Source organism: Gadus chalcogrammus, chromosome 7 (assembly GCF_026213295.1).
Source record: "Gadus chalcogrammus isolate NIFS_2021 chromosome 7, NIFS_Gcha_1.0, whole genome shotgun sequence".
NCBI lineage: Eukaryota > Metazoa > Chordata > Actinopteri > Gadiformes > Gadidae > Gadus > Gadus chalcogrammus.
This window is the reverse complement of record NC_079418.1, coordinates 13360305-13387011: the sequence shown is the minus strand read 5'-3', so window position 1 is coordinate 13387011 and position 26707 is coordinate 13360305. Positions and strand designations below refer to the sequence as shown.

General features: G+C 44.4%; 2 protein-coding genes across 2 annotated transcripts; both read right to left on the bottom strand.

Moving 5' to 3' along the window:
• Positions 1-668: 668 nt before the first annotated feature.
• slc25a15b (solute carrier family 25 member 15b) lies at positions 669-11764 on the bottom strand. The gene is made up of 7 exons (XM_056595345.1): positions 11509-11764; positions 10983-11075; positions 10483-10741; positions 5242-5379; positions 4509-4684; positions 3898-4056; positions 669-2539 (listed from the first exon to the last, which is right to left on the bottom strand). The coding sequence occupies exons 2-7, from the start codon at positions 11035-11037 to the stop codon at positions 2415-2417; spliced, it is 912 nt and encodes a 303-aa protein (XP_056451320.1). The 5' UTR covers positions 11038-11075; positions 11509-11764; the 3' UTR covers positions 669-2414.
• An 8002-nt stretch (positions 11765-19766) lies between these two features.
• si:ch211-284e13.4 (insulin receptor substrate 1) lies at positions 19767-24713 on the bottom strand. Its single transcript, XM_056595655.1, has 3 exons — positions 24365-24713; positions 21169-23062; positions 19767-21084 (listed from the first exon to the last, which is right to left on the bottom strand). Exons 1-3 carry the CDS (start codon positions 24711-24713, stop codon positions 19830-19832), a joined length of 3498 nt encoding a protein of 1165 aa, XP_056451630.1. The 3' UTR covers positions 19767-19829.
• Between the last annotated feature and the right edge of the window lie 1994 nt (positions 24714-26707).

The window sequence follows — 26707 nt, the reverse complement described above, 5'->3', positions numbered from 1 at the left end:
TATTCTTCATGTTTAACCTGTTTTTCTTTTAAATGTTTTATTATGTCCTCTACATAGTTTTGATAGGGCAATATGTAAAGCATCTTAGAGTACCATATTAAGCGCTATATACATTTCAGCTATTATTATTATTATTACATGAAGTTACATATTATACATTAGTTATATCAAGTGAGGTCTTTGATTAAAATCCATTCATCGCCTTGTTTATTAACCTCATCTTAAATCACCATGACTTATCACATGGGTTTATGAGCCCTGTGAAAGCAATATTCATGTGAACAGGAAAATATGCATATAGTTAACAACACCCCTTTATTTGTCTCTGGCATACACAGTCATAATCATAAAGCTGATGGTGTCTGATTTTAACCGGGGTATGGATTAGTTCACATAGACTTCTAAATTGAAGCCTACAGAATAAACATTCTAAAGCCATAAGGACGAGGAATCGCAGGGGGACGGGGGGGGAGGCCAGTTGATATCAATTCAGTGTTTAACATTGGGCTCCATTGTAACACTATTTATTGAATACCTTGAATACTTAATACTCAAAGTTAACCTTACTTATACTTATTTTCTAAGTGAACTTGGAAATAGACTGATGTCATTGATAACAGAGGGATGTCTGTCTGAGTGTTCTCCGGTCAACCCAGGACCCTCTGAGGTGTTATGAATATCACAAGGACAGGGCCCGGAGCGTGCCCCTTGACCCCTGCCGATGCCTTCCTCTCTACCAATATTCCACAATGTGGCTGAGAAACCTCCAATATTTTTCACCATATATTGACACGCATGAACATGGCGGAACATGAAAGTTTTACTCAATTCAAAAAAATCAACCATCATATCACGTACTTAAAAATGTATTGACGTTGTAACCATCTGTTGGCGTCGACTTTGCTCAGCTTTAAACGTTGGGTCCTAAACCAGCTCTAGATGAGGGCAAGTTTAGCCTTCATACAGTGGCAATACAATGTGCTTCTCATAAATAAAAGCAAAAGGATAGTAGGGGATAGGCTACAAGGAAATAAAGGCGTGCAAACTTGAAACTGATCCTACTAAGTTCTGTTTAGTTCAGACCGGTTTTTATCGGATAAAAAAACCCTCTTGTGAATAACTTTTAGATTCCGAACGCAGTGCACATGAATGGTCATTGGTCGCTGTCGGGAACACGCGTAAGATTTAGTCTTTTGTCCCACCAATACCGATTGGTACATGACATCCCTATAATGTGAAAATATTATGTTTGTGTGTCAAATCTACAAATATAAAAAATCGTATATAATCTCTACTCACTCACAATTTGAATTGAACAATATAAAATATACACCAGATTTAAAATCCACTTAATTTAATGCAGATCATACATCACACGGAAATAACCCAATACCTATCCGTCATCTACAACTTCTATAAAACATTGTTATTCATTTTCTTGAATGAGGCACACTTGAGTTAACACTTACTGTAAAGCAACACTGTTAGAGGGCAAAAAAAAGAGCAACACAATAAGATAAACAAAAAGCGCTATCAAAGCCATTATGGTCTAAAGCAAAAACAATGAAAATGGCAGTGACTGAAAAGGCAACAAGCTTAACCACAGTTTGATCATATAAATTGGAGTGCCAGATCCATAAGAAGACCTGCATGGTTCAAACTCCTGTCAAACTCACCATTTTTTTATCTGATGCCACCAAGAGAAGGACATCAACGTAAACCCTTTCACATTAAATCAATATTATTTTTATTAAAAATCACAAATAAAACACATCAACGCCCTCTGGATGAACGAGCTTTAGACAAAGCTTCATTAAAAAAAGACAAATCAGTCTGATAATTACTGCACTTACAGTTGCAGTTCACGGCACAACAGCTTCCTCTAGGTGGAGCTGTTGCAGAGGGAAGAGGAACACGGTAGCCTGCTCTGAGCAGCAACGGATATGAGAGTGAGGACGTACAACGTCTTCCCATTCAATGTTGAGCAACAGCCGTTATTTGTGCGTACAGTAGAGAACGAAAGTACAGTTCAATTCTAATGAGGTCTTAGTCGCAATCACAATTCATTCAGTATTAATAATGGAGTGTTAAAACAATACCATGTCCCGCAAAGGGAGAAGAGACCATGTATCAATTTGGACTGTACAAATTAGATATTTTAAAAACACGATTCTATCTGACGGGAATGTTTGTGGGCTCTTACATTTTTAAAAGAAAAAGGGGAGTGTGCTTCTTTTTCGAAAGGGCACGAACAAGACAGAGGAGCCCACAGAATGCCCATGACACCATGAAGCCCTGTGGAGAAGAACACAGGACCATGACTTGGCAGGTAGACACCCTCCAGAATCCTGGTGGAGTCAGGGGGACCCGACGTCAACGCTTGCTGTGTGGAGGAGTGAGTGGTCGGCTGTAGATTAAACGTCATCAAACTGCTTCATCATGAGCTTCCTGCTGAGCTCGTAGCCCAGGAAGAGGGCGCCGTTGGCTGGGAAGGTGCGGATCATGGTGGGGGTGAGCCCGGAGTACAGTGCTCTCACGCCTACACAGGGGAGAGGGCCTTCACAACAGATACTTTGACAGGCAGATGGTTACTTTTTATTTTACAGGTCAATTCCTGAATTCAAAGACTATTCAGGGATGACAGTTTTTTTTTTTTTTTTACTCTTTTTTTATAGGTTAAGATTATATTGATTATATACCCTAACCCATAAACTATTATATCTACACTGTGAGGATAGTTTGATTCCCACAGGCCAAACAGCTAGATTAAATTGATAGAATACACTAAGCCGACTGTATTGTTTAGGACTGTATTGCAGTTAAGTCAAAAAAATTACTTAACTGCCAAATTATTATTATGCTCATGAATTTTGTTTGGTTTATATTTTTGCTAGAGCTGTCAGTTAAACGCGTTATTAACGGCGTTAACGTAAACCAAATTTAACGGCGTAAAAATTTTAGCGCGCGATTAACGCAATTATTTTATATTAAAAAAAAATATATATATATATATATATTTTTTTTTTTTCTTTGGCTCAAAACAAAGAAGCAGTAGCCTGACTGCTATGTTCAAATGACATTTGTTCAAAGCAGTCGTTTAATTGCACTATAGGCTCTTTTTTTGTATCGTCCTGTTTTGATCAGTATATGCCAATGTTGTTATCAATAAAAAATCATTTGCACAAGGCAAGCCGATGCAATTCACCATGTTGATAAGAGAATTAAAATGAGAAGAATTATGGGACAAAAAAATCAAGGGATATTTAGCATAGAAAAATAATTTGCGATTAATCGTGAGTTAACTATGACATTAATGTGATTAATCACGATTAAATATTTTAATCGCTTGACAGCTCTAATTTTTGCATATCTATTTATTGTTCATTTTTATGTCCTTTATTATAGTGGATAGTATAGCCCTATATTATACATTTAATTTGTATATATTATTATTTTTTTACTTTTTTGTGCGTTTACCTATTCCGTGGTCAGAAACCAGGGAGGTTGTACATCCATTCATAACTGTCAACAGGCCTTCATTTTGTTTTCCTGTACTGTTGAGTTCAGGTAGGTTTTCACACATTTCAACAAAGAAAACGACCTTTCTCCTGGACAGATACAATCAGCGATGTCAGATAGATAAGGTTCATGTACCACATGTACATTATCTCCAAGTAATCTGAAATACTTTGCCCCTTACATTGCCTCTAAAGTTGTGTATTCTTAAATTGTAAAATGACAATAATAATGAAAATAATAAATTAATGACACTTTATACAAAATGACATGTCATTAATGAGCAGGTAAGGGGTAAGGCATCCAACTCAAAATGGAGTTAAACCATATATTATAATATATTCTATGAGTGACGACCATCCTTGAGATTGCTCGGCCTACCTTCCGCGCGTGCGATGGCCATGAAGGTTTTGAAGAACCCAGGTTGCTTGCTGCTCATGGACATGACCTGGATGCGGGACTTGACACAGTCCATGGGGTAGACCACTAGCCACAGGCAGGCGCCCCCGAACCCCCCGCTGAACATGATGGGGGCCACACCTGTCGGGCAGGAGAACACACAGCGCCCGTCACACCCTCGTAGACATCACGACCACCATCGCGCTAAATAAGGACCGGGAGAGCGGCCGGCGAGGCAACATAACAAATACAGCACATGCAACACATAGATAAACAACTCCTTTTCAGATTCACCTATTCAAGAGGTCAGTGTCTTGACGTACTAATTATCCGAATCACCAGGTTATATTGGGTTGAGGGCCTGTCCTGTCCTGGCGGGGGGCACCTTGTCTGAGATGAGATGTTAAACCAAGGTTGTGAGTTCCTGCGGTCACTAACGAACCACCAACCGCGGTGTCCTGGTACAATTCCCATCCTGGCTATTGTACCCACATGGCCCCCTAATCATCCTTCGGTCTGCAATGGTTTTCATGCCTAACTAAACGTCTCCACTGCGCTTTAAAAATGCCATTCATTTTTGCCATTATTATTACCTATGTCGTCCTTTTCACATTTCATGTAGCTTGCGAAGGAGGAGCGGCAGAGCTCGTAGGCCCCGAAGAAGCAGAAGTACCCGGGGATCTCCCTGGCGATGGTGGTGGTGAGGCCCAGGAAGAAGCCGCTGGGTCCCTCGGTCCTCATCACGGTCCTCATCACCGACCACACCGTGCTTTACAAGGTAATGAATGGTAAATGCTCAAATGACTGCATTTATGTCGCGCATTTCTAACCAGTGGCCACTCAAGGCGCTTTGCAATATTGCCTAACATTCACCCATTCATGCACACACCAACGGATGTGCAGGGCGACAGCCAGCTCGTCGGCAGCAGTGAGGGTGAGGTGCCTTGCTCAGGGGCACCTTGGCACTCAGCTAGGAGGAGCCGGGGATCGAACCAGCAACCTTCTGGTTACCAGCCAACCCGCTCTGCCTCTTGAGCCAAATGCTGCCAACCATGAGAGGTCCGTTACAACTTGTAAATAAATGGATTTGTAGCCTCCTCACTCATGCTGTTTATTCAAAATTGTAATCTATATTCTGGGGGCCCCACTCTGTTCAAGGTATGTCAGACAACCTTAGTTTGAGGTAGCGAGGAAACCCGTTTGACCGGTGGAATATTTACGGCCAATCATGTGCTTTGCCACAGAGGAGAGACTCCTGCAGTGCAGGAGCAGAGCACTATTCCAATACAAACCAACAATTTGACGGTAACCCTGAAAGAAACCTACTTTTGACCCTTGGTGATTTTGCCGGAGGCCTCCATTTCGTACATGGCCTGGAGCCGGCACTTGACGAGCTCAGTGGGACACAGAACCATGGAGGAGAAGATGGAGGCCACTGAACCAGCGCAGGCCTTCTGCACGTCGCTGACAACACAAAGATAGACACATTAACAACAAGGGCCGCAGCTTCAGCAGGGTATCCCAAGCCTTTTGATATTCAAGGTTGCATATTGCAATGAATATCAGTCTGGTCTTGGCTGGGCAGTAATAGACTTCCAAATATAGCCGCCACCTTATGTTGTTCAAAAGATCAAGCCCATCAGAACGACCCTCTTGCCCTTTCCGCTCCTGCCGAAATCTAGTTGGAAGTATTGCAAAAGGCTTCCCTGGAGATTATGTACAGTTTCTGACATTTTTTTTCTTGCTCCGTAGATTGCTACACTCTCCTTGGGCTGCGCCATTCTTTTTATAATTCTGTGAGGCTGCTTGTTTGTCTCAAACTGTAAGTCCCTCCCCCAAGGGAGCTGATTTGTCCTCACATCTTTCAATTTTAGGCAAAGGGTTCAAACAGGGTAGAGGCCTTATCAGCAGATCAAGAAGGTCTCACGAGGCTAGGGCCTTCCTGCATTACTTCACATTAACAGAAACCTGTTTTTAGGTTCCTAATATAAACCCTATCTCCTATTGAGTCAAATATTGAGCTAACCATTTCAAATAAGCCAAGTCAAGGGAATTAAAATTGTACAGCTCTATAGCGTTACAAGCCCCACAAGAACCCAACACCTAAGTTGCAACAAATCCAACCACATAGTACATCATAGTAATAAAAATCAACAACACACAAAGCCAATAATCCTAACCGGGGGCTTGTCTGCTTATCTGACACTGAATAGTTTTTTTTACCAGAAAAACCTTAAAGGCTGTGTTGCAGGGTTTACTTTCCAACGAATTTGTGCAATTTGCATGTTGGTAATAAAGATTTAAACTGTTATCCATTGTATTTAATGTTTTGTGATATGTTAGGTATCACAAAACGGAATGTAATACGAAAAAAGTAGGTTATATTTTAGCGGTTTGCTATTGATTCTCATTTCCCCCAGGATGCATTGCATGACGTCACGTTGGGGAGACACGGACCAAAGCCGCATTGAGACCCTTGAGAGTAGAGACAAGTAAGAGAGTGTTCAGCAGATTATACAGATACATAGATAAATACATAGATATTATATATAGTTAGTATATGCTACACGTGAACCTCCTAAGATGGCGCAATTTGATTGGTTCGCTATCTTGGGATATTAGGCAATATCCCATGATTGACATCTCAAACTCGATATTGTTTTCATCGCAAAATGTCTGCTAATAACAACAAGTAAACCGCTAATAAAAACAAATAAATCCCGGCTAAAAGTGTTATCTTGTTTATTTTTGGACTGTTCACGTGTAGTATATACTAAAACATATAATTAACAATTATTCACCTCAGGCTCCGTGAGTAGTGGGGAATACGCTATTCCCCACTATTCACTTCGCTAACAATAATTGTTAATTAATAGCGTAGATCAGGGATGGGCAACTTTCATGATAAAGAGGGCCACATTTTTCATCATAACCATTGGAGGGCCACATGACTGCACACTTCAACTTAACGTGAGCTGAGAGAAGCTACACAATTTTGAATTTGGTAGATATGATTTCCTGTATTCTGGTGCATTTTGGGGATGGCCACTACCTAAAAAATCATCCAGAATCATAACCTATGTACGGTATGTTAATTGAACCAACATACATTAATTTCATGTTTTCCAAGCTCAAACAGCCACATGAATGGTCAGTATTTTTATCAGTGCAAAGGGCTCAACTACATCATCATTAAATGAAGTAAAAAAACTGAAAAACAGTGGACCAACATTAAGTGCAACAACTCAATGAACTCAAACCCAACAAGCAGTTGTAGTAGTTGTAGTGGCGACTTAAGTGGATATCTTTAATGACTGATATCGCTTCAAAGCAAAATAGACGCATGGGTTTGCCTTCGAATTCTATGAATTCTTCTCATCTTTCTTGACCGAGGTTTCTGTAACTCGATCAATTATTATTATTATTTTCTTTTTTTTTCTTTCTTTTTTTATTATGTGCGGGCCTGACCGAGTGAGGATGCGGGCCGCACTGAGTGAGGATGCGGGCCGCACTGAGTGAGGATGCGGGCCGCCAGTTGCCCATCCCTGGCCTAGATAGATAGATAGCCTAGTCAAGTCTTTATTAATACCAAACGACACAAATCGTCAGGAATTAATTGAGGTGATTCGGCTCACACAGGACAGTATAGCCTACAAGACCACACAGAACAAGGGAGACAACAAGTCTGACTGGACATGCACAAAATACATCACATTAAAACTATGGATGGATGGATGGATGGATGGATGGATGGATGGATGGATGGATGGATGGATGGATGGATGGATGGATGGATGGATGGATGGATGGATGGATGGATGGATGGATGGATGGATGGATGGATGGATGGATGGATGGGGTAGAATGTCAAAGGGTAGAAAGTCGAGGGTCATTATGCTACACCACATGCAATGGTTCAACTAAGGCAACCCCTAGCTCTATGGATGCTTAAGTGCCTGTCAGAATCGGGGGGGAAGGTTTGTAAAGCCCTGATAGATTCAGGCAGTAGCCAGACATTTGTCCAAGGAGCATGTCTGGGTACAGAGGGGTCAGTGGGAGTGGGGAGCGTCAGAGTACGTTGTCTACACGGTGACGAGAGTGACCACCTTTAGCTGCTGTAAAGGTGGTGATTGAAGGACAGTCTTACTTAATGAATGTCGGCATAACGGATAACTGTCCTTACCCTGTTGTGCAAGAGTAGGGCTGGCCACAAATACATCTTGGTAATATGCGACTATGCGACTCGCTATCCTGAGGCTTTCCCCTTGAGAAACACCAAGTCTAGACAGGTAGCGAATAGCCTAATACAGCTATTAACACGGTGGGGATCCCTAGAGAGATCATAACAGATCAGGGCAACCAACTTCAACTCTGGGTTCATGAAGCAAGTGTACTCACCGTTAGGGATCAGGGGCATTAGAACTACGCCCTGCCACCCTCAGACTGACGGAATGGTTGAGCGCTTCAACCAAACGCTCAAGGCAATGTCGCGGAAGTATGTGAGCGACACGGGAGATAATTGGGACCAGTGGCTGCCCCATCTTCTCGTTGCTTACAGAGAAGTCCCGCAAGCGTCCACCGTCTACTCTCCCTTCGAGCTGCTCTATGGACGTCAGGTGAGGGGAAGCCCTGGATATCCTGAGAGAGGCCTATATGGGAGAGAGTCCTCAGCCACTAACCAATATCGTGGAATATCTCAAAATGAGAGACAAGTTGGGGGTGCTAGAAGGCGGAAGCTATGCCATGTGCTGTCTGTGTATTCTCAGTTGTGTGAGGAAGAAATGGATTGAAATGGATTCAAAGTAATTTTTGCTTCACTGCTGCCTTTTTGTGCTGAACCTAAGACCCTCGACATTCTACCACCTTTGACAGATGGATAGATGGATAGAAAGATAATTAAATATGTTCTATTATTTGCCTTGCGGAGCCAGCCACTCCTGTGCAAGTACGCAAATTAGCCATGTGCGCCTAACAGAAGAATGACGTAATGTTGAGAACGAGTCATACTAAAAACAGATAGCAATAGAAAGCTAAACCAGACTGTATCAATCACACACTTTGGGTCCATTCTAACTTATGGTTCTTTCCGGCTTCGGCATACTGCATGGTGATGAAGGCCTTGTGGTTAGTTTTGGTCTTAATGAAGCAGCCTAGCCTTGGAGTTGGATAAGTTGGAGTGATTGTGTATGGGCGTACGAGAGTGAGAGAGAGAGCACACCTGCCGTGGTGATGTTTGGTTTGTTGTGGGCTGTCTGTCAACATCCGCCAGGTTGGACGATGTGCTTTGTGTATGTGTTTAATGTACATCTGTCGGGTCGTATTTGCAGTTGATTGATGGTTAAATAATGTCACACCACGATCGGTCATACTTGCAGGCACTCATTTGCAAGTGCACTGATTGCGTGTCCGATAGGCTATACCTGCCATTTATTCAGTTGTCGTGTTTGCATTGTAATGCACAACTTTGCCTCTCCTTCTTATAAATCAACGTGCATCAAAACAACTTTAGCCAATGCAGCCTCCTGTGTTGCTTTAAAATATATAGCATATCGGATTATCAAAAAATGTTAAGTGTGTGCGTGTGTGTGTTATCATGTAGGCTAAATGCTAATTGTCTTGCATCCATGAAATATTGTAATGTTATAGGCCTACTGCAAAATGTATATCGGTATTGCACAACAATCGGGAGAGGGGACCCCTAAATATTGACGGGTATTTCAAACACTGGGTAAAATAAAGCTTTGAAATAAACACTAGGCAATGATGTTGTTACTGGAGCAAGTAGGCTACCATCAAAACGTGGGAGAACTTATCAGAAATCTGATTACAACGTCGGGGGTAAGATTTAATTAGGGATTATCTGGGGGGGATTTCACAGGTGGGACAGGCAAGGTAGCACATTATGCCTTCTATTTCTAGATCTTCTGACTGAGTTTAGCGGTACTTATCTGAACGACATAATCGCTGTCACTAGAGATAAAGAAAACGTTGACTTTCACTCAGTGCTATTCACTGACAGTAAAAATAAATAAATATAATAAAGTGTCGTTATTGTATGCACTGCTGTTCATTGACTAGCTCCAGCGCTCGTTGCTGCGTCGCTAAATGATAGCAACTCTCCACTCATTCTCCTCTGACCATGCATTTAATTGGCTTTGACCGCCATCAGTTCTCGGCAATTCCTCATTCACCCTCTCACGTCTGACAGGTTCGAAATTACACTGCTGGGGCCATCAAACATGTTATTTGTGGTTCTTTCCACCTCTTAGACTAAATAGTTCTAGTACTAGGCTCAGGCTACCTTCCACCACGTCTCCCCAACGTGACGTCATCGCCGAATGGCATTAGAAAACTCCCGTTACTGCCAAAAACGCCAAAAACTGGATTTTAAAACTATTTTGGAGACATTTTATAAATTCTATGCATATTTTGAGTGCTTTATGTACCCATTAATCAAAACTTCCGGTTAACCATTACGTAGGCCTTTAACAACTCAAACTGCACAATCGGTAATCTACCGCCACCTAAACCTGTTGGCTCGGCAGGGAACACAAGTACGGGTCCAACCTGAGGCCCGCCTCCTTGGGCTTCCCGGCCAGGAAGCTGACGAACTGCTGGCAGAATCCGTAGCTCATGAACAGCACCGAGTTCTCCGCGATGTTGGCCACCAGCGCCGGCGTGGTTCCCTGGTACAGACCCCTCATCCCCACCTGTCTGTAGGTGGACGTCACACAGTCCAGGAACCCCCTGTACATGGTGGGGAAGGTCTGCATCTTCACCTTGGCCGTGTCCAGGGGCTGCCCGCTCAGGACACACGCAGTGCCCCCTGTAGTTGTGTGATGGATAGTACCGTTTCACTATTTTGACATTTTATCCAAAGTGCTTTACAGTTAATTGTTTTTAGAAGCCTGAGGCTGATGACCAGGATGTGGTGTGGCAGCTTGATAAGTGGTCCCTAGAAAGAGTAAAGGGGCATTGGGATTTGACCTCAGAATCTTTTGGCTGGAAGACAAACTCCAAAAAACCATGCCCTGTGAAAATGATGCGTGAAAGGAACCTGTACTTACCCACAGCCCCAGCAGAGAGATCAATCATGGCTTGGACCACTGGATGAGGACTCATGGTGTCCGTTTATTAGGCTCTACTGAATGGGGTAATACCTGCAAAGGTTGTTTTAAAGACCAAAGTCACATTATTAAAAGTCTAGGACTCCCCCATACAGATTTTTCTAAAATGTAAATCTAAGATATTAAGCATTTGATTTAAATATTTTAGGCAAAGATATTAAGACATTGCAAACTATTCAAAGATTTTGCCTGTGTTCTGCCAATATCTGCTACCTGCATCGGCAGCTGCCGTATTCACCGAAAGTTTGGGCAGAACTACATAACGCAACATAACAGCTGCTACATTGAATGTTAAGGAACTTAACAAATGATACCGTTTTCTTTGGCAGTAATAGATGGATCACATCGACATAGAAATGAATGAGGTTATTACCTAAACCCAAATATATAACCACAGCATGTTGACATCACGCCGACCTCTCCCCTTCTCTTTACCATGAGAGCAAGGAGAAAAAAGTGTACAGACCTGGAGGCAACGAGGGGATGAAGTTTCAGATACAAATGGTTTTCGCCGCTGGTGTGTTATTTTGTTTGTTTCATTTGTCTAAATACATCTTCATTGGGAGGACATACGATCTCATAAATCGCATGATCCTGTCTTTTGCGAGTAAAATGTGAATGATTGAACTCCCTCTTCCAGATCCCAGCTAGGTCACCACCATCGATGTGGTCGCTGCAACCGGTCCGGAGAATGGGGAGTTCAGGGTCAATGTTGCCAGATTGGGCCAGCTCATAGAGATACACACACAGATTCCGCACTGACGCGATGCGTCAACGTAGCCGCCATGTTGGGGAGGCGGCGACTGGCGACCTTAAACATGTGCAAGTGAACTGGTGAGCTGCGGTTTTTCATGATGTAAACACTTTGACGTTGACGTTTTTCAACTGATTTCAATGCGTCGTTTTTAGATTCATGTTAAATCATGTAAATTATTTATAGGTTTATCTTTTTTTATTTTTCCTTCACGTCGATCATAACGGTTTGAATAATTGGTTGAGAATGTAAACGTTATACTGTTTTTTTATACACAAAAAACGCATCTCTTTCCCTTTGCCTCTCCAATATGGCGGCGACCTTGACGTACAATCCAGGCCATGGCCTCTTCTATGTGTACATGTCTATTCTAGCCTACAATGCAGTCTGGCACAAGCTTCCGGTTAAACTGTTCTTCTTTCAAAATAAGAGCCCACAAAAGGACGATGCCTGGTTGGCATCATAATAAATAGGTTTGTATGAAGATGTATTTGCGAAGCAAATGTAATGTATGTTTAAATATAATATTTGAACGATTAAAAAACTGTAAACCTAGTATGTAACTTTGCATATTAGCAGAAAAAAATACTTTATTAATCCCCTCGGAAATTGGGTCACGTTAAAGTTGTTTTGTTATTTTGCTATATGTATGTATTCATAAACATAGATATATAACAAATAATAAGTGTGTACAAATATACTTCATACTAGTATAATGCATACGAAGAACAGTATAAGTAAGACAATCCATTTTAATTTACAGTATAAATAATTGCAGTATTCGTGCTAGGGTATTGCACAGTTGAATTATTGAATTATTTCACAAAATATTGTTAATTCAGTAGTGCAGATAAACAATTATATCAGAGATGAATTATGGGCTCACAGACTCAAGAGATTCTCTGACACTATAAGGGAGAAGTGGAGAAGTTTGATTGCCACAGGTGTGACTTCCTGTGATGCTCCATGATGCATCTTGGTGGAATGAGAGCACATTCCACCAAGTTCCACATTACACATTCAGTGAGCACTGAATGTGGAGTGGCCGGGAGAACCTGTAGCAGATGACCCATAGCCTGTCCAGCTCCAGTGTACAGACAGCAGCAGGGGAATGATGTCTCCCTTGACTCCTAGTCGGGGCTGGTAGGTGCCTGTAGGGGGTCAGAGTGGGGGCCTGTCAGTGTGTTGGAGCAAGAGCTGTGGTCAAGACCACCTTAGTCGAGTCCAAGACAAGTCCTAGACCAGGGCTTGAAGAGTCAGAGTCAAGACCGAGTCCAAATGAGAAAGACGGTCAGGGCCGAGACATAAAAAAACATCCTTATTTACCTGTTTATAATATGTGTGCGATGCTAGAGACACAGTATATCTTTTTGTCAGTCTTTCTTTTTAAAGTTATTATCTTCTGTATTACTCAGTAAAAACACAAGCAATAATTCTATAGCGCCACCAACATAATATTCGAAGCAGTCAACATATAAACTGCTCTTTCCTCTAGGCCAGGCCTATGTGTTGAGATGAATTGATGCATGAATTGATATCATTGATAACATCATTATTTAATTATCGAATTGTAAAAGGAAAATAATTTTGAATCTTATTGATCTTCAGTCACTTACAGTAACAAATCACACAAACTTCTACAGAAAAAAAAAGTGGGGCTCTCTACCACTCTAAGCTGGTAGAGCTCACTCGAGCTGGTACCATGCAGTGGAAAAGCGGCATAATTATGCCGCTTTTCCACCGCACATGTAAGAATATGTAGATAACTCAGAGTCATTGAAACACGTAAAATGTGCGACTTGAGCACGTCTCCGCTGATTGGTTAGATTCATAAACATTAGAAAAAACACTTAATTTTTTAAACCTACATTTCTTTTTGCGATGTCGGTTTGAATTTGAAAAAAGGCTTGATCGAGACCGAGACGAGTCTGAGACAATTAAAATAAAAACGCCTTGAGTACGAACTCTACAGCACTGGTCGGAGCAGCTCCGGGACAAGTCTCTCCTGGGTCTTCATGATGTGGGAGGTCAGTGACCCTGGTCTGCGGTCCTTGGAGCCACTGGGGCTCCTTGTCTTTTGCTCAGGAACAAGGCTGGAGGTCTTCCACAACACAGGGACCCTTGAACGACTGATGTTGAAGATATGGTGAAGCACTCCACATAGCTGAGGGGACGAGCTTTCGTCTATAGAGCTAATTGTGTGATCCAGATGCCTCGGACACGAGCCTTCCGAGTTGTTACGTCATTTCCGGTCTCGGAGCACTTCTAGCGTTCTGTTTTGACTTTGTGTTGTGTCATTAAATTGGCTAGTCGTTGTTTATTGTTAGCTACATTAGCCTCTTTAGCAAACCAGCTCGAAAACAAACAACACAACTTTACATTGTATTGCACGCACAGCAAGACCTTGCAATGCATAAATTGGTGACCGAAATAAAGTAGCAATGTAATCAAGTGCGTAAGAGCATTTATGATGACCAACGTGGTACAGGTACAAAGAAAATAAATCTCTTCACGGGCACAGCCATTTTCGTTGAGAGCGTCACAACTGCTCTCGGTCTACTCTCAGAATTCCGAGAGATGAAGACAAAAAGGGGGCGTGCCTCAGAGAAATGCCGCGAGAAAGCTGGGAGATATCCCAACTTCCGACTCGGAAGGCTGGCGCCCAAGGAATCTGGAACACACCATAACATAGCACACCATGTTTTCAATAATATCATTAAGAGGTTTAATATTATTGTTATCTTGAGCAGAGCTTTTGAAACTGAGTGCCTCCGGGATTAATAAAGTAATAAGAATCTGAAAAATGCTTTTATGCTTCATACTTAAACCTAAATTATTTTTCCATTGGTCTATTCATGACGCCGCATTGCAACTGTTGCCAGGTCTGTTGGCTAATTAAGCATAATGACTTCTTAGGACATTGCTACTGACCCATTTGAAGACATAATATGGAGACTGTATATGAGATTAAAGACGTGCGCCCCTCGTGCAAGGCTTATGCCAGAGCAGTATGATAGAGGGCCATTGACTTAATAAAGTCTTGACTGATCTAAGTAGTTCTTAAGACATTTCCAAACTTTTCATGAAAACACAGACAAAGAAAAAACACAAACACAATCGTACTATTTTCAGATGATTTTACCTTTTATATATAAAAAGAAAATAATAAAACAGAAACATTGTCTACGTCACAGACAAGAATCATCAATATTCCGATTTAAACAGTTGGCTGTGAACTAAATCAACCCCATGCCCATCCCCCCCTTAGAACAAATTTGTTTATACACAGTATACTTTACATAGCTATTTTTCTTTTCTTTTTCTATACATTATTATCAAAGTATTATCAATAGCTTTAAAATAAATACAATGTTTTCTCCTTTGCATTCATAATCACATTTCTGATTGTACATACAGTATCATTATTCACAATGGATGGCATATAAATCATTTTTATATGCCTCATTTCAACAACAATTTCAACATCACTGTTTTGTAAAATCCTGAAGAGACGACATTAGTCTCTCATTCAAATTGAAAATCGTCAGACTTAGAGAATTTTGATAATTCATAAATGCAAAGCTCATTTATACAATGCTGTATAGTGCTAATACATAAGACAGCCTAAGGCAGTAAACGTAGTAAAAAAAAGAAAGTAAAGACAAACTTATATCTGCTCAAATCCAAAGCTTTCATAGAGTCTTTTTTGTATTTAAATTCAGTTATATCCTTAACCCTTTTCAGAACTGCAAATGTTCAGCTCAGTAATATCTTTAACCCTTTATAGGAAGTGCAAACGATAAATTCAGTAATAACTTTAAAGTTTTTCAGAACTGCAAACAATAAATTCCTTTATATCTTTAACCCTTTTCAGAACTGCAAACGTTAAATTCAGTAATATCTTTAACCTTTTTCAGAACTCCACTTCATAAATGTCTTTTCATAACTGCAAACGGTTGTGAGGAATTGAGAGTATGAGGTAAAGGAGTCTCGAGCAGGAGAATCCCCCAGCATCAAGGCTGCCGAGGGAGTAATGGAGGAACGATAGAAGATCCCTTGGAGAAGGTGGATCCCATGAATAGGATTCATACGCATCACACGAGAGATTGCCAAGGAGGTTCGTCGTCAGTACAAGTAATGCTGGCAGCAATGGACTATGGGAAATCTTATTTGTTATGATGATAACTGATTTCAAAGAGAATAACATTAAAAAGGTAAAAATGCTATAAATACATGATCTGCGAAATGGAAAAAGAACCAACCTTCAATTTAAATAGTTTTTGTTCAATATCAGCTGCAAAACTCATAGGGCAACAAGCGTATTTGCTAGACAGAAATTGTGTGTCCAAAACAAAACTTGTTCACGTGAAGCCAAAAGTTTTGCAGTGTTGTGCTCAACTGAATCAGAACGCTTGTTCGGTTTAAATGCAAGAAAGACTTTATTTTCCAGGACCTGGTTTTAAACAGGGTTTTTTTTCCGCATTGAATCAACATTAATTGCTCAATTCAAGTGACTGGAGACGCTGAGTGTAATAAAATCAGATACTGGTGAATTTTCTATCAAAGCCAGGCACTTAAGTGTCCTTTTAGTTGAGGGGGCTAGGGGGGTAAGTGATGTGGTGAGGCCAAGCCAGATATTAATAAGTCAGATATTATGCAGTATCCAAGGTAGTGTTAAAATCTTTCCAGTTGCCTGAATAATGTTGACGGAAACATTGTCTTTGACATTTATATGTCTTGAACACCTGTTATTGATTCAGTTGCTTGAATTATATTGAAAATGTAATGTTTTACAAAAAATATTAACAGCAGAGTTTGCATATATAAGCTTTTTATATAGTAATGTTAATCTGTAATTCAATATAGCGCTGTAAAAGGTTAAAAAGTATTGTGTCATCCCGAGCCCTGTTAAAACATTTTCACAGAAAAGAAAATATAAAGGTAACATACTAATACTGTCAAAGTACACCATAAAACTGCCTTTTTCAACCCCCTGTATAAAAGTGTGAGAGCTTTTGATTTAAAGAGTTTGGTCATGTCTAGTTGATGTTTCTGGCAGCTTGGTTATATCACTGCCTTGCTATCAAATGGGATCCATCCTTTTGATATGCAAGTTGGCATTACAATTTTCATAAATACTTAAATGTCTACGATGGCGCAGTAACACTGCGCACTGAGTTGCTTTACAACTGCTACCAGCACACGCTAATAAGCATTAGTTAGCTTAGCATATATAGTGCTTTTGTCTAAAAACTGACCAAACTCATTTAAGCAGCACCTCTGTCATTGTAATGCACAAGTTATTTTCTATGAGTCAAACTACTTAGTCTTTGCTGAAATATGAAACAAGGCTATATCATAGTTTTGAAAAAAAAAATCCAACCTATGACTAGATTTATGCTTCAGAGTTTGATTTGTTTTTTGGCAATTATGTCAGAGCACCAAAGGTTAATGTGATGGAAAGCAAACAGCAGCGCACAGGAAGATAGATGAAAGAAAAGTTAAAAAAAATACAAATTATATATATATTGAGAGAGAGAGAGAGAGAGAGAGAGAGAGAAAGAGAATTTTTAGGCCAAACTTCAGCTAGATGAAGCCAAACAGAGGTGGGTGAGTGCTCACATTTTGGCTGAAGTGTTAGGCACGGCATAAAGTAAAATGTGGAAGTGGATTCATGGCAAACACAGTAAGGCAATCTGATCACTGTTTGACTAATAGCTAGCTCTCTGTTCTGTGTTCTGTAAAACTACGATTGAAGTACTGTAATCTGTGTACGATCAGCTACAATCAGAAATTAGGCACTTTATAAGAGTAAATAGATATGAAGACTAAATAGTATGACGCGTTTTATATGTAGATTATTTTCTTATATTCCATTGGAAATGTATTATTTTATATTACAACTGTGTTTACTGTAATGCAAATGTAAAAACAAACTACAGTATCTACGATGTTTCGTACAAAAGCTATTGTAGATTAAGCTATAGCTTATACTTCAGTAAAATATACAGGTATGTCTCAAAGCACAATACAAATGTCTGGTTATGTATTATGCAACGGTAGTTGTGCCTCAAAATCCCCCACAGTGATCTCACAAATTTGTGTTTAATCTCTTTCCAATCTTCAAAGAAATGAAAAAAGAAATGGTATGAACCAAATCGTCAACAATCCAATTTAGAACCTCTTCCTTCGTCTTCGTCTTCTTTTAACTCAGAATTAATGAATCGTGTAGTTTTACAAGATTCAAGGTCAAAGTTGTTGAAAACATTTCTTTACCAATATAATAATTCTATTGAGTATTTTATTTTGGTATATTTACAGTTCTGTTTCTCACAAGACTATGAGGAATACAAACCGCTTTTAATAATCAGCTTGTTGTATTTGGAACTTGTACTGAGGTGAACTGAATAATTGATCAACTATAATTACAGCTTTTATTGGTTTGCTAAAAGGTTTAATCATCAAATTGGTTTTCATCTTGTTTATGTGTGCATTATGTGTGACAAGGGTTCATTGGGTAGATAGATATAGAATTTGTTTTACGGTTTTGGCTTGGGAGAAAGTAAAATGCAACTGTTGGGTTTATTTACGAATGCGATCGTTACCTTACGAAATTATGAATCTCATTCGATCAATGTAATTTGAAGTATTTTTGGCACAAATAAATAGTTTAACATTATACAAGTTCATGTTGTCTGTAGGTATGTGTATGTGTGTGTGTGTGTGTGTGTGTGTGTGTGTGTGTGTGTGTGTGTGTGTGTGTGTGTGTGTGTGTGTGTGTGTGTGTGTGTGTGTGTGTGTGTGTGTGTTTGTGTGTGTGTGTGTGTGTGTGTGTTGTTGTTTGTGCACCATACAAAACAATTATAAATCGTTCTTTATTATTATGTCTTTTTTTTTTTACCTCTCTTACCTATAAACTTAAGACGTAAAGAAAGAGTAGTGTGTATAAATTATTAATAATATTGTTGAAATCATAAGCATTCATCAGTGTCTCTATGCAGAAAAGGTACTGCACCAATACTATTAACAGGTTGACGCCTCTAAATGATTCCAAAGGTAATTTGTTATGAAGGTTCTGTGTATTCAAGTAAAGAGTCCAGGTGTGTAAACTATGTGTTCCTGCAACTGAAAAAAGCATTTCAATCATAAAATTGTTTGAGAAATTGAGTATCATTGGATTTGAGTTGAGTTGTGCGGGGGGATTAGACAAAATTATGTTGTTGTTTTTTATCAGTATTGTACAATACAAATATTTGGACACACCAATGGGTTTTTCGGCCTAATCTATGTTGGAATACTATTTGGCAAAATTGAAAAATAAAAAAAGATATTCATAAACCTGCTGCCAAAACAAAGAGTTTTTCTCCTGGTAGGGCTGATGTTTGTTTTCTTTTGCTGAAGAGAATTGTTTGTAAAGAGAGCTGTGGACTTTTGGCACACGTCTGGGTAAGCAAAACATGAGATGGGAAGCATCCATGCTCAAAAGAGATCAACTTGGAGTAGACTGTTCTGGTGTTGAGACATTTGGAGAAACGAAGAATAGGCCTACTGTGGCTCTCGGGTCCTTAGCAGGCTGAGAGCAGGTTCGGTCTGAGACCTAGCAGGAGCACAGTTTGAAAACCTGGAGGAACGCTAACAATCTGGAAAAAGAGAATAGGGTTGCAGAATATTATTATGTGTAGTCTATATCTGAATACATCTGAATACAAATCAATCAAAATAGTAGTAAAATAGTCATAACAAATAGTAATTAGGATTAATGAGTTTATTCATCATTCAGAACTGCTCATCTGAGCTTTCTTTTGGACCAAAAAAGAATAGTAAGGAAAATAACTTTGTTTAACAAATTTGAATATCTCCTTGAAGCCAAAGCATTTATTAAGAAAAGGCATGGTTTATGAAATCCTACGAATTTGTATATCATCCTCAATAAAGATGGTATTCTGCTACTGTCAGCAGAGCGAGAGTAGCAGAAGAAAGTAGCACAAGAAAGTGCCTACTTTTAATAAAAACGCTAAAAAACGTTGACATTCTCATCTCCTACCTTGAATATCTTTCCTACTGGTCTGATGTCCCCTCCGTTCCTCAGATTTGTAGAAGTCAATACTGGCATAGGTGTTGAGACTGGCACCAGCGGAGCTGCCCAGGCCACTCGCTGCCATGTTGTAAGGGGCCGAGGCATGCTCTACCCCGGCCTGGGGGCTCTCCGCCATGGCCAGGTCAAGGTCAACGTAGTTCAGGCCTGGTTCAGCAGTAAAGGAGTCAGCTTGGGCTGGCGCCACCGCGGACCCAGCCGCCTGCCCGCCCTCCCATGACGAGCAGTCCCAGGCCGGCCGATGGGCCGCGGACTGGCCAGCCTCCGGGTAGAGTGCGCTCAGAGAAGACATTGAAGGTGTGGGCCCAAACGCCTCGCCTGCACGCGGGCTCCTCAGACCCTGGGAGTCGCCTCGCGCCAGTCGGCCGCTCCGGCCGGGAGACGAGAACGACTCGATCGGGGAGAAACCGAGGCTGGGGTCCGGCTGAAACGGCAGTTGGCCGGAGTGAGCTTGGGGTCTGGCCGCGGTGTTAGAAGAAGAACTCTTACTAGGAGGATCTGGCCCTTTGGGGGTGTCCGTTGGGAGGGCAGCGCTTGTTCTGTAACTGCTGTGGCCTTCTGCTGCAAGGGGCGAGGACTTAGCACTGCGACCGTCTCTGGACTTGGGGGAGGCCGCGGGCGGGGTGGTGAACTTGGAGCGGGCAGGGGTCCGCGGGGACGCAGAGGACCTGCCCACCTCCATGCTGACGTACTCAGCAGAGGCGGACAGTGGCGCCGAGAAGCTGCGCGAGAGGTTGGTGGGGCTGTCCCGACAGAGGACCGAGCGGTCCAGGGGCCCGAGGGGGCCGTGGACCGCCTGACCGTGCCGGGATGCCGAGCGACGCCGTCCGTTGTACTCTCCGTCCTCGCCGTACTGGATGCTGACGTACTCGCCCACGCTATGAGCGACGGAGGGCTGCAGGTTCTCCCTGGCCCTCGGTAGGGTGTTGGCCTTGGCCATGTCCGAGGACGCGCCGGGGGGCCGGCTCCTCCTCCCCTGCTGTGAGCCCTTACCGCCCGACGTGCTCCTCGCGTGGCGTCCGTCTTTGGCACATGCTCCGCCCGCTCGCAACACACTCAACCCCCGCCCCGCCACCAGGGACTTGTCCTCCAGACTCTCACTGCTGGCCGAGCTGGAGGAGAAGGAGGAGGAGGACAGGGACAGAGGACGGCTTCCTGCGGGACCTGCCGCCATCTTGTTCCTCTTGCTGTATGTCCCTCCTCCCCCTCCTCCCCCTGCTCCCCCGGCTCCTCCCCCTGCTCCCCCGGCTCCTCCCCCTCCTCCTCCCCCTCCTCCTCCTCCTCCTCCTCCCGTCCCGGTGCCTTCGTGGCCGGCTCCACCCTCGCCGCCCTGGCCCTGGCTCAGGTCGTCCTCGAAGCGGGTGTAGAGGGTGTGTTGGTACGCCCTGGGCAGGGAGAAGTAGGAGTTGAACATCTTGGGCTGCAGGGGGTGCTGCTCCGGGTGGGAGGGGGGTGTGCTGCAGGCCGAGCGGCTGCTGCCGGGGGAGACGTTCATGTAGTCGCTGGCCGGGCGGCTCTCCACGCTGGAGCGGCTCCCCCAGGCCACCAGCCCCTGGAGGTCGGAGGAGCCGCCGTTGGGGGACATGAGCATGTAGCCCTCGGCGCCCGGCGGGGGGATGGGCTGCGGGGACGACGTGCTGTTGTTGGGCGTCATGGCCATGTACTCGTCGGCGGCTGCGGGCTTGGCGCCGGCCGCGCCCGCGCCCGCGCCCACCGCCGCCGCGAGAGCGAGGGTGCCCGGCGGGGACGCCGCTCCGCCGGGGACCATGGCCATGTAGCCGCCGGCCTCGCCGTCCCCTCGGCCGACCCCGCCGCTCTTCCTCGCCTCCCCCGACGACGCGTCCCCCGCCGGCGGCCCCCCTCCCCCGCCGCCCGGGCAGCCCCCCGGGCCGGGCGGCCGCTCCGTCGTGTTGTTGGGGCTGCGGCACATGACGGCGTACTCCTCGTCGTCCTCCTCGTCCTCGTCCTTCCTGCGCGGCCCGAGGCGGTCGTGGGCCGCGGCCGAGGGCAGCGACGCCCTCTTGCTCAGCAGCCGGCGCTCTGCCTCGCACTCCCGGCCCGAGGAGCGCCGCAGGATGCGCCGGCCCTTGGAGCGGTGGCCCGAGGCCAGGAGCCCCTCCCGGTGGCCCATGACGAGGTAGCTGGCGGGGCCCTCGCCGTGCCCAAGATGGCCGCCGATGCCGTGCGACGCGCCGGGCAAGTTGGGCACCATGAGGGAGTGCTCGCCGGGGCTGGAGCCGTACTCGTCCGAGGAGCCGTAGTCACTGGGGGACCCCGAGACGGAGACCCTCTGAGGGGCCCGGGGGTACGAGCAGATGGCCATCCCCCCCGCCGCGGCCCCAATCAGGCCGCACTCTGAGCCGTGGCCGGAGCTGGAGGACAGGCTGGGGGCCGGGGAGGGCGTGGGGTTGGGCGTGTACCGCGCCAGACTGAGGGTGATCTTGGCGGGCGTGGGGGCCCGGGTGGGCTTGGGCCTCAGCGTGGGCGTGGTGGAGCAGGAGCTGTTAAGGCTCGGGCTGGAGCTGGCCCACGTGCCCTTGCCGCAGGCCCCGCCCTCCTCCGACCGCGCCCCGATGCTGGCGGTGCGCGCCCTGGGGAAGCCGTGGCGGGACGTGGGGGAGGTGCTGGTGCTGCTGCCCCCCGTGCCCGGGGTCTCGGTGCGGGCCCGGCGGGAGAAGCCCACCTGGCTGGGGGGCAGGTTGGGGTGGTGGCGGCGGCTGGGGGCGCTGATGGGGTTGGAGGCCGTGCCGCCGCCGCACGACGTGCCCACCGACTGGGACTTGCTGCGCTGCCGGAACTCCTCGCTGAGCGCCTTCATGGCCTCCAGCAGCGTCTCGTGCATGTGCTGCGCCACCACCGAGTCCTCCACCTGCATCCAGAACTCCCCCGGGCCCGTGACGGCCGAGCGGCCCACCTCGATGAAGAAGAAGTTCTCCGAGTGGCCGCAGCGGCGCACGTTCATGAGCTGCAGCACCACGGAGGCCACCTCGGAGTTGAGCTTGACGAAGTTGACCGTCTTGTCGGTCAGGCACAGCCGGTAGATGCCCACCAGGTTCCTGGCGTGGCCCAGGCCCTTGGGCCACACCTTGACCTGCCACACCTCCTTGAAGGTGGGCACCGGGGAGGGGGAGCTGCACTCGCCGCTGCTGCCCCAGTCGTCAGGGGCTTTAACTGGGGGGGGGACACAGTGAAGAGAGAGGGAGGGTTACTCAACAAATACATTGAAGATGTATCAAGATTGATCAATAGATCGGTGACTCTATCAATACTTCTATCAAATAATCAAATCATTTCTATCCATAGTGCTAATCAAAGGTTTTGCAAATATGTGTTATCGTTTGGCTGCTTTAGATTGAAGTTGATGTTGTTTTGATTGGAGGCCGGCAATACCTACGCTTACCTACATACCGTGTAGCTTAGCTTAATGTTACATGTAATTGTAGATCAAACTTCTACATGTTAAGCAATTGAATTGTTAATTACATAATAATAATAATAATAATAATAATAATAATAATAATAACATTAATAAATATGATGATAATAATAATAACATATAAGTCATCATTATGTTGAGTTATTACAATAATTACAATTACCATGATTATTATTGTAATAATAATCATTATTATGATTATCATTTGGATTAAGATGATAAATCGATCCCCATAAATGTAGTAGGCACCTTCCTATTCTTATAACGCGTGGAAGTGAGAAAAACGCTGTTGTGATGGTGGAATAATCACGAATCCCAAGCAGGCCTTTCACACGAGAACCCACTACCACAACGTAAACACGTGAGCAACCAACAGAAACGCGTTTTCCAACAAGAGCCCTGTGACGACGCGATCTCCTCCCAAGCAGCACCATACAGATATGTAGGTTAAGCGGACGACAGCGGGAGCCATGCAGAAAAACAAAAACATAGGCTCCAACGATGCAGACTAGGCTAGGCTACCCCTGCACGATGCATCCAACCATTTCAATGCTATGCAATATTCCCTTGACGCAATGCAAAATAACCCCATATTTGTGTCACCCTATGAATGCACGTTAAGGTTAATCGTGGATTGACGAAGACTTCGATGCATTAAATGAAAATGAATCGAAGAGAAAATGATCTGCAGCCCATTACATGAGATTGATGCTCGTGGTGCTTCACAGACAGCGCGCGCCGCCCATCGCTGGCTCCTCTATGCTTATGATCTGAACCCATGTACCTGTGCTCCTGTGATAATACAAGTATTAACCCCAAATGGCACCCATATCCCATTTAAATGATCCTATATGATGATTTGCACATTCACATTGGAACTGCACCAAGGCCTGGCTCATCATCTGACCAATGTGTATGTGGCGCCTGCATGGTGGAGCGAAATGCAGCACGACGTGATAACAAACAGCCTGAAAAGGCCCTGAAATACTGACAGACAGTCTGGACATAACTCAACACTCCGGTGGTTTGCATCTTACAATTACACTGGAGGTCCAGCATGGCCTGGTACCACTCGTCTTGCACCTCCTCGGTGTCTGCGGCGATAGCGAAGCTCTCGCTGCGGGTGTACAGGACGATCATGTGCTTGTTCTTGGAATCCGCCCGCTTGTTGATGTTGAAGCACGTCTCCAGGTTCAGGGTCTTCTTGGGGACCGGGGATTTACTACGGAATTTCTTTTCGTTCTCGTAGTACTCAAGGCGCGCCGGACCCTGCTCCGAAGCCGCCCTCAGCACGAAGAACCGCCGGTGCATCGATTTATGCTTGCGGAGGTACCCGCTTTTCTGCACGTCTTCGTAGCTCTGCTGCTCTCCCGCTTGGTTCTCCATGGCGAGGGGAGCGTTCTTTTTTTCATTTATCAAACCCTGTCTTTCAGAGAAAAAGAAAAAACCCGCGCTCGGTCCGTGTATCGATTATTAATCCATTATCTCCACGATATCCGCCGTCCCCGAGCCCACATCGAGGCGTAGAGGCTGTCCACCACCGTGTGTGTGTGTGTGTGTGTGTGTGTGTGTGTGTGTGTGTGTGTGTGTGTGTGTGTGTGTGTGTGTGTGTGTGTGTGTGTGTGTGTGTGTGTGTGTGTGTGTGTGTGTGTGTGTGTGTGTGTGTGTGTGTGTGTGTGTGTGTGCTAGAATCAGCCCAACCATGTGTTGTGTCTCATATCATAGTAGCCTGCTGTGGCAGCGGATGGCAGAGCGGTAGCGGCGCGCACGACGCGGCGGTGCATACAGCGGCAGCGGATGGCAGCGCACTAGCGGCGCGCACGACGCGACTGTGGGTACACTGGCAGCGGTAGATGCACCGGCGGCGGCGCGCACGACGTCCACCTCCCAGTAGCCCTTCCCGAACCCCGACGCACACGGTTTAACGGTCGTATTAACAACACTCGTAGCCTGTTCCACCTGTCCGCTGCTTCTCTTCCTCATAGTCTTCTTCACTTGTCAGACGCTCGTGCATCTCGAGGTGATAACAAGTGTCCGCGGGGCTCCAGGGCTGACGAGAAGATGCGCGCGCATGCTGGAACACAGTGTTCGACTGTGTGTGACGGACAGGCGAGACGCGAGTCAGCGTGCAAAAACCAAGATGCATGTTGAGCATGAGGTAGCCCGTATTCGATATTCGAAAAGGTATTTTATTTTGTACGCCTATTTGCTGCAAATAAAGGTCTCCATTTGGTACTTTGTATCCAAGGTAGTTTTAACGCAAGTCTAGACTGATGGTGGGCTATAACTTGCACTAACAGCTATATGCCCTAAGAATAGCCTTCATAAAACATGTTGAGGATTTGGTTGAGAGGGATGTTTTTTTTACGTGTGTGTGTGTGTGTGTGTGTGTGTGTGTGTGTGTGTGTGTGTGTGTGTGTGTGTGTGTGTGTGTGTGTGTGTGTGTGTGTGTGTGTGTGTGTGTGTGTGTGTGTGTGTTTGTGTGTCTGTGTGTGTGTGTGTGTGTGTGTGTGTGTGTGTGTGTGTGTGTGTGTGTGTGTGTGTGTGTGTGTGTGTGTGCGCGCGTTTACGTGGGTGCACATATGTGTGCGTTTGTATGTGTGAGTGTATGGTTGTGGCTGCATGTTTAGTCACATGTTCCAAAAATTGTCCACTTAAAGGTCAATTGTAACCGTTTCATTAACATTTATTTACAGAAATAGAGTGAAATCTCCTTTCCCAAAAGAACTGTACCGTGTTATTTCCATTCAATATATATGGCAAAGGAGAGTTCAAATCTTCACACACCATGGTGCCAGGGACGTCACTAGGATTTAGAGGCTGGGGGGGCTTATCCCCTAGCAGTATCCAAAGTGCACACATCACATCTTTAAAGTGGTTCTTTAATTCATCATTTATTACAGTATAGAGTACAGCACAGCATCTATCAGAGCCTGTTTTCTGGCTCAATCTCTTTTCTTTACTTGCCTTAAGACCTCCTGCTTCCCTCTCCTGAGTCTTCAGGATGTCTTCCTTTTTAAAAATATAAATAAGCTAAACAAATGTAAGAGTTGGTATGATTTAAGTCTACACATTGAGGTGAGTTCAAGGAAAATAGGTTAGAAAACGTATCCATCAATGCAGTCTCGGAAACAATTTTAATCCAAATAAAAGACAACTTCTTATTGTATTAGTATTTATTTCAACTCATATTCTGGCTTATTATGTTAAGTGCAGGCATGTTACGATTTCCTTGATTTTTTTTAAAATTGGCCTAACGACATCCCTGCCTGTTGCTATCAACAAAGCACTTCTGGGAACAACCCAGACCTCCATACATATTCAGAAGGGTTTTCCAACAATACCCCCCCCCCCTCCCCCGCCCACCGCCCCAATCCGGA

Bases quoted from the DNA above. Each gene is read 5' to 3' on its own strand.
- si:ch211-284e13.4 (XM_056595655.1), bottom strand. From the start codon at position 24,713: ATGGAGAACCAAGCGGGAGAGCAGCAGAGCTACGAAGACGTGCAGAAA. The intron at 23,063-24,364 runs GTAAGATGCAAA...TCCCCCCCCCAG, and splicing joins GCTGGACCTCCAGTGTAATT to TTAAAGCCCCTGACGACTGG. The intron at 21,085-21,168 runs AGGAGGAGGGGG...GGGAGGAGGGAC, and splicing joins GGGACGGGAGGAGGAGGAGG to ATACAGCAAGAGGAACAAGA.
- slc25a15b (XM_056595345.1), bottom strand. From the start codon at position 11,037: ATGAGTCCTCATCCAGTGGTCCAAGCCATGATTGATCTCTCTGCTGGG. The intron at 4,685-5,241 runs GTAGGTTTCTTT...TACCTTGTAAAG, and splicing joins AAAATCACCAAGGGTCAAAA to CACGGTGTGGTCGGTGATGA. The intron at 2,540-3,897 runs GTAGGCCGAGCA...TCCCCTGTGTAG, and splicing joins GGCCATCGCACGCGCGGAAG to GCGTGAGAGCACTGTACTCC.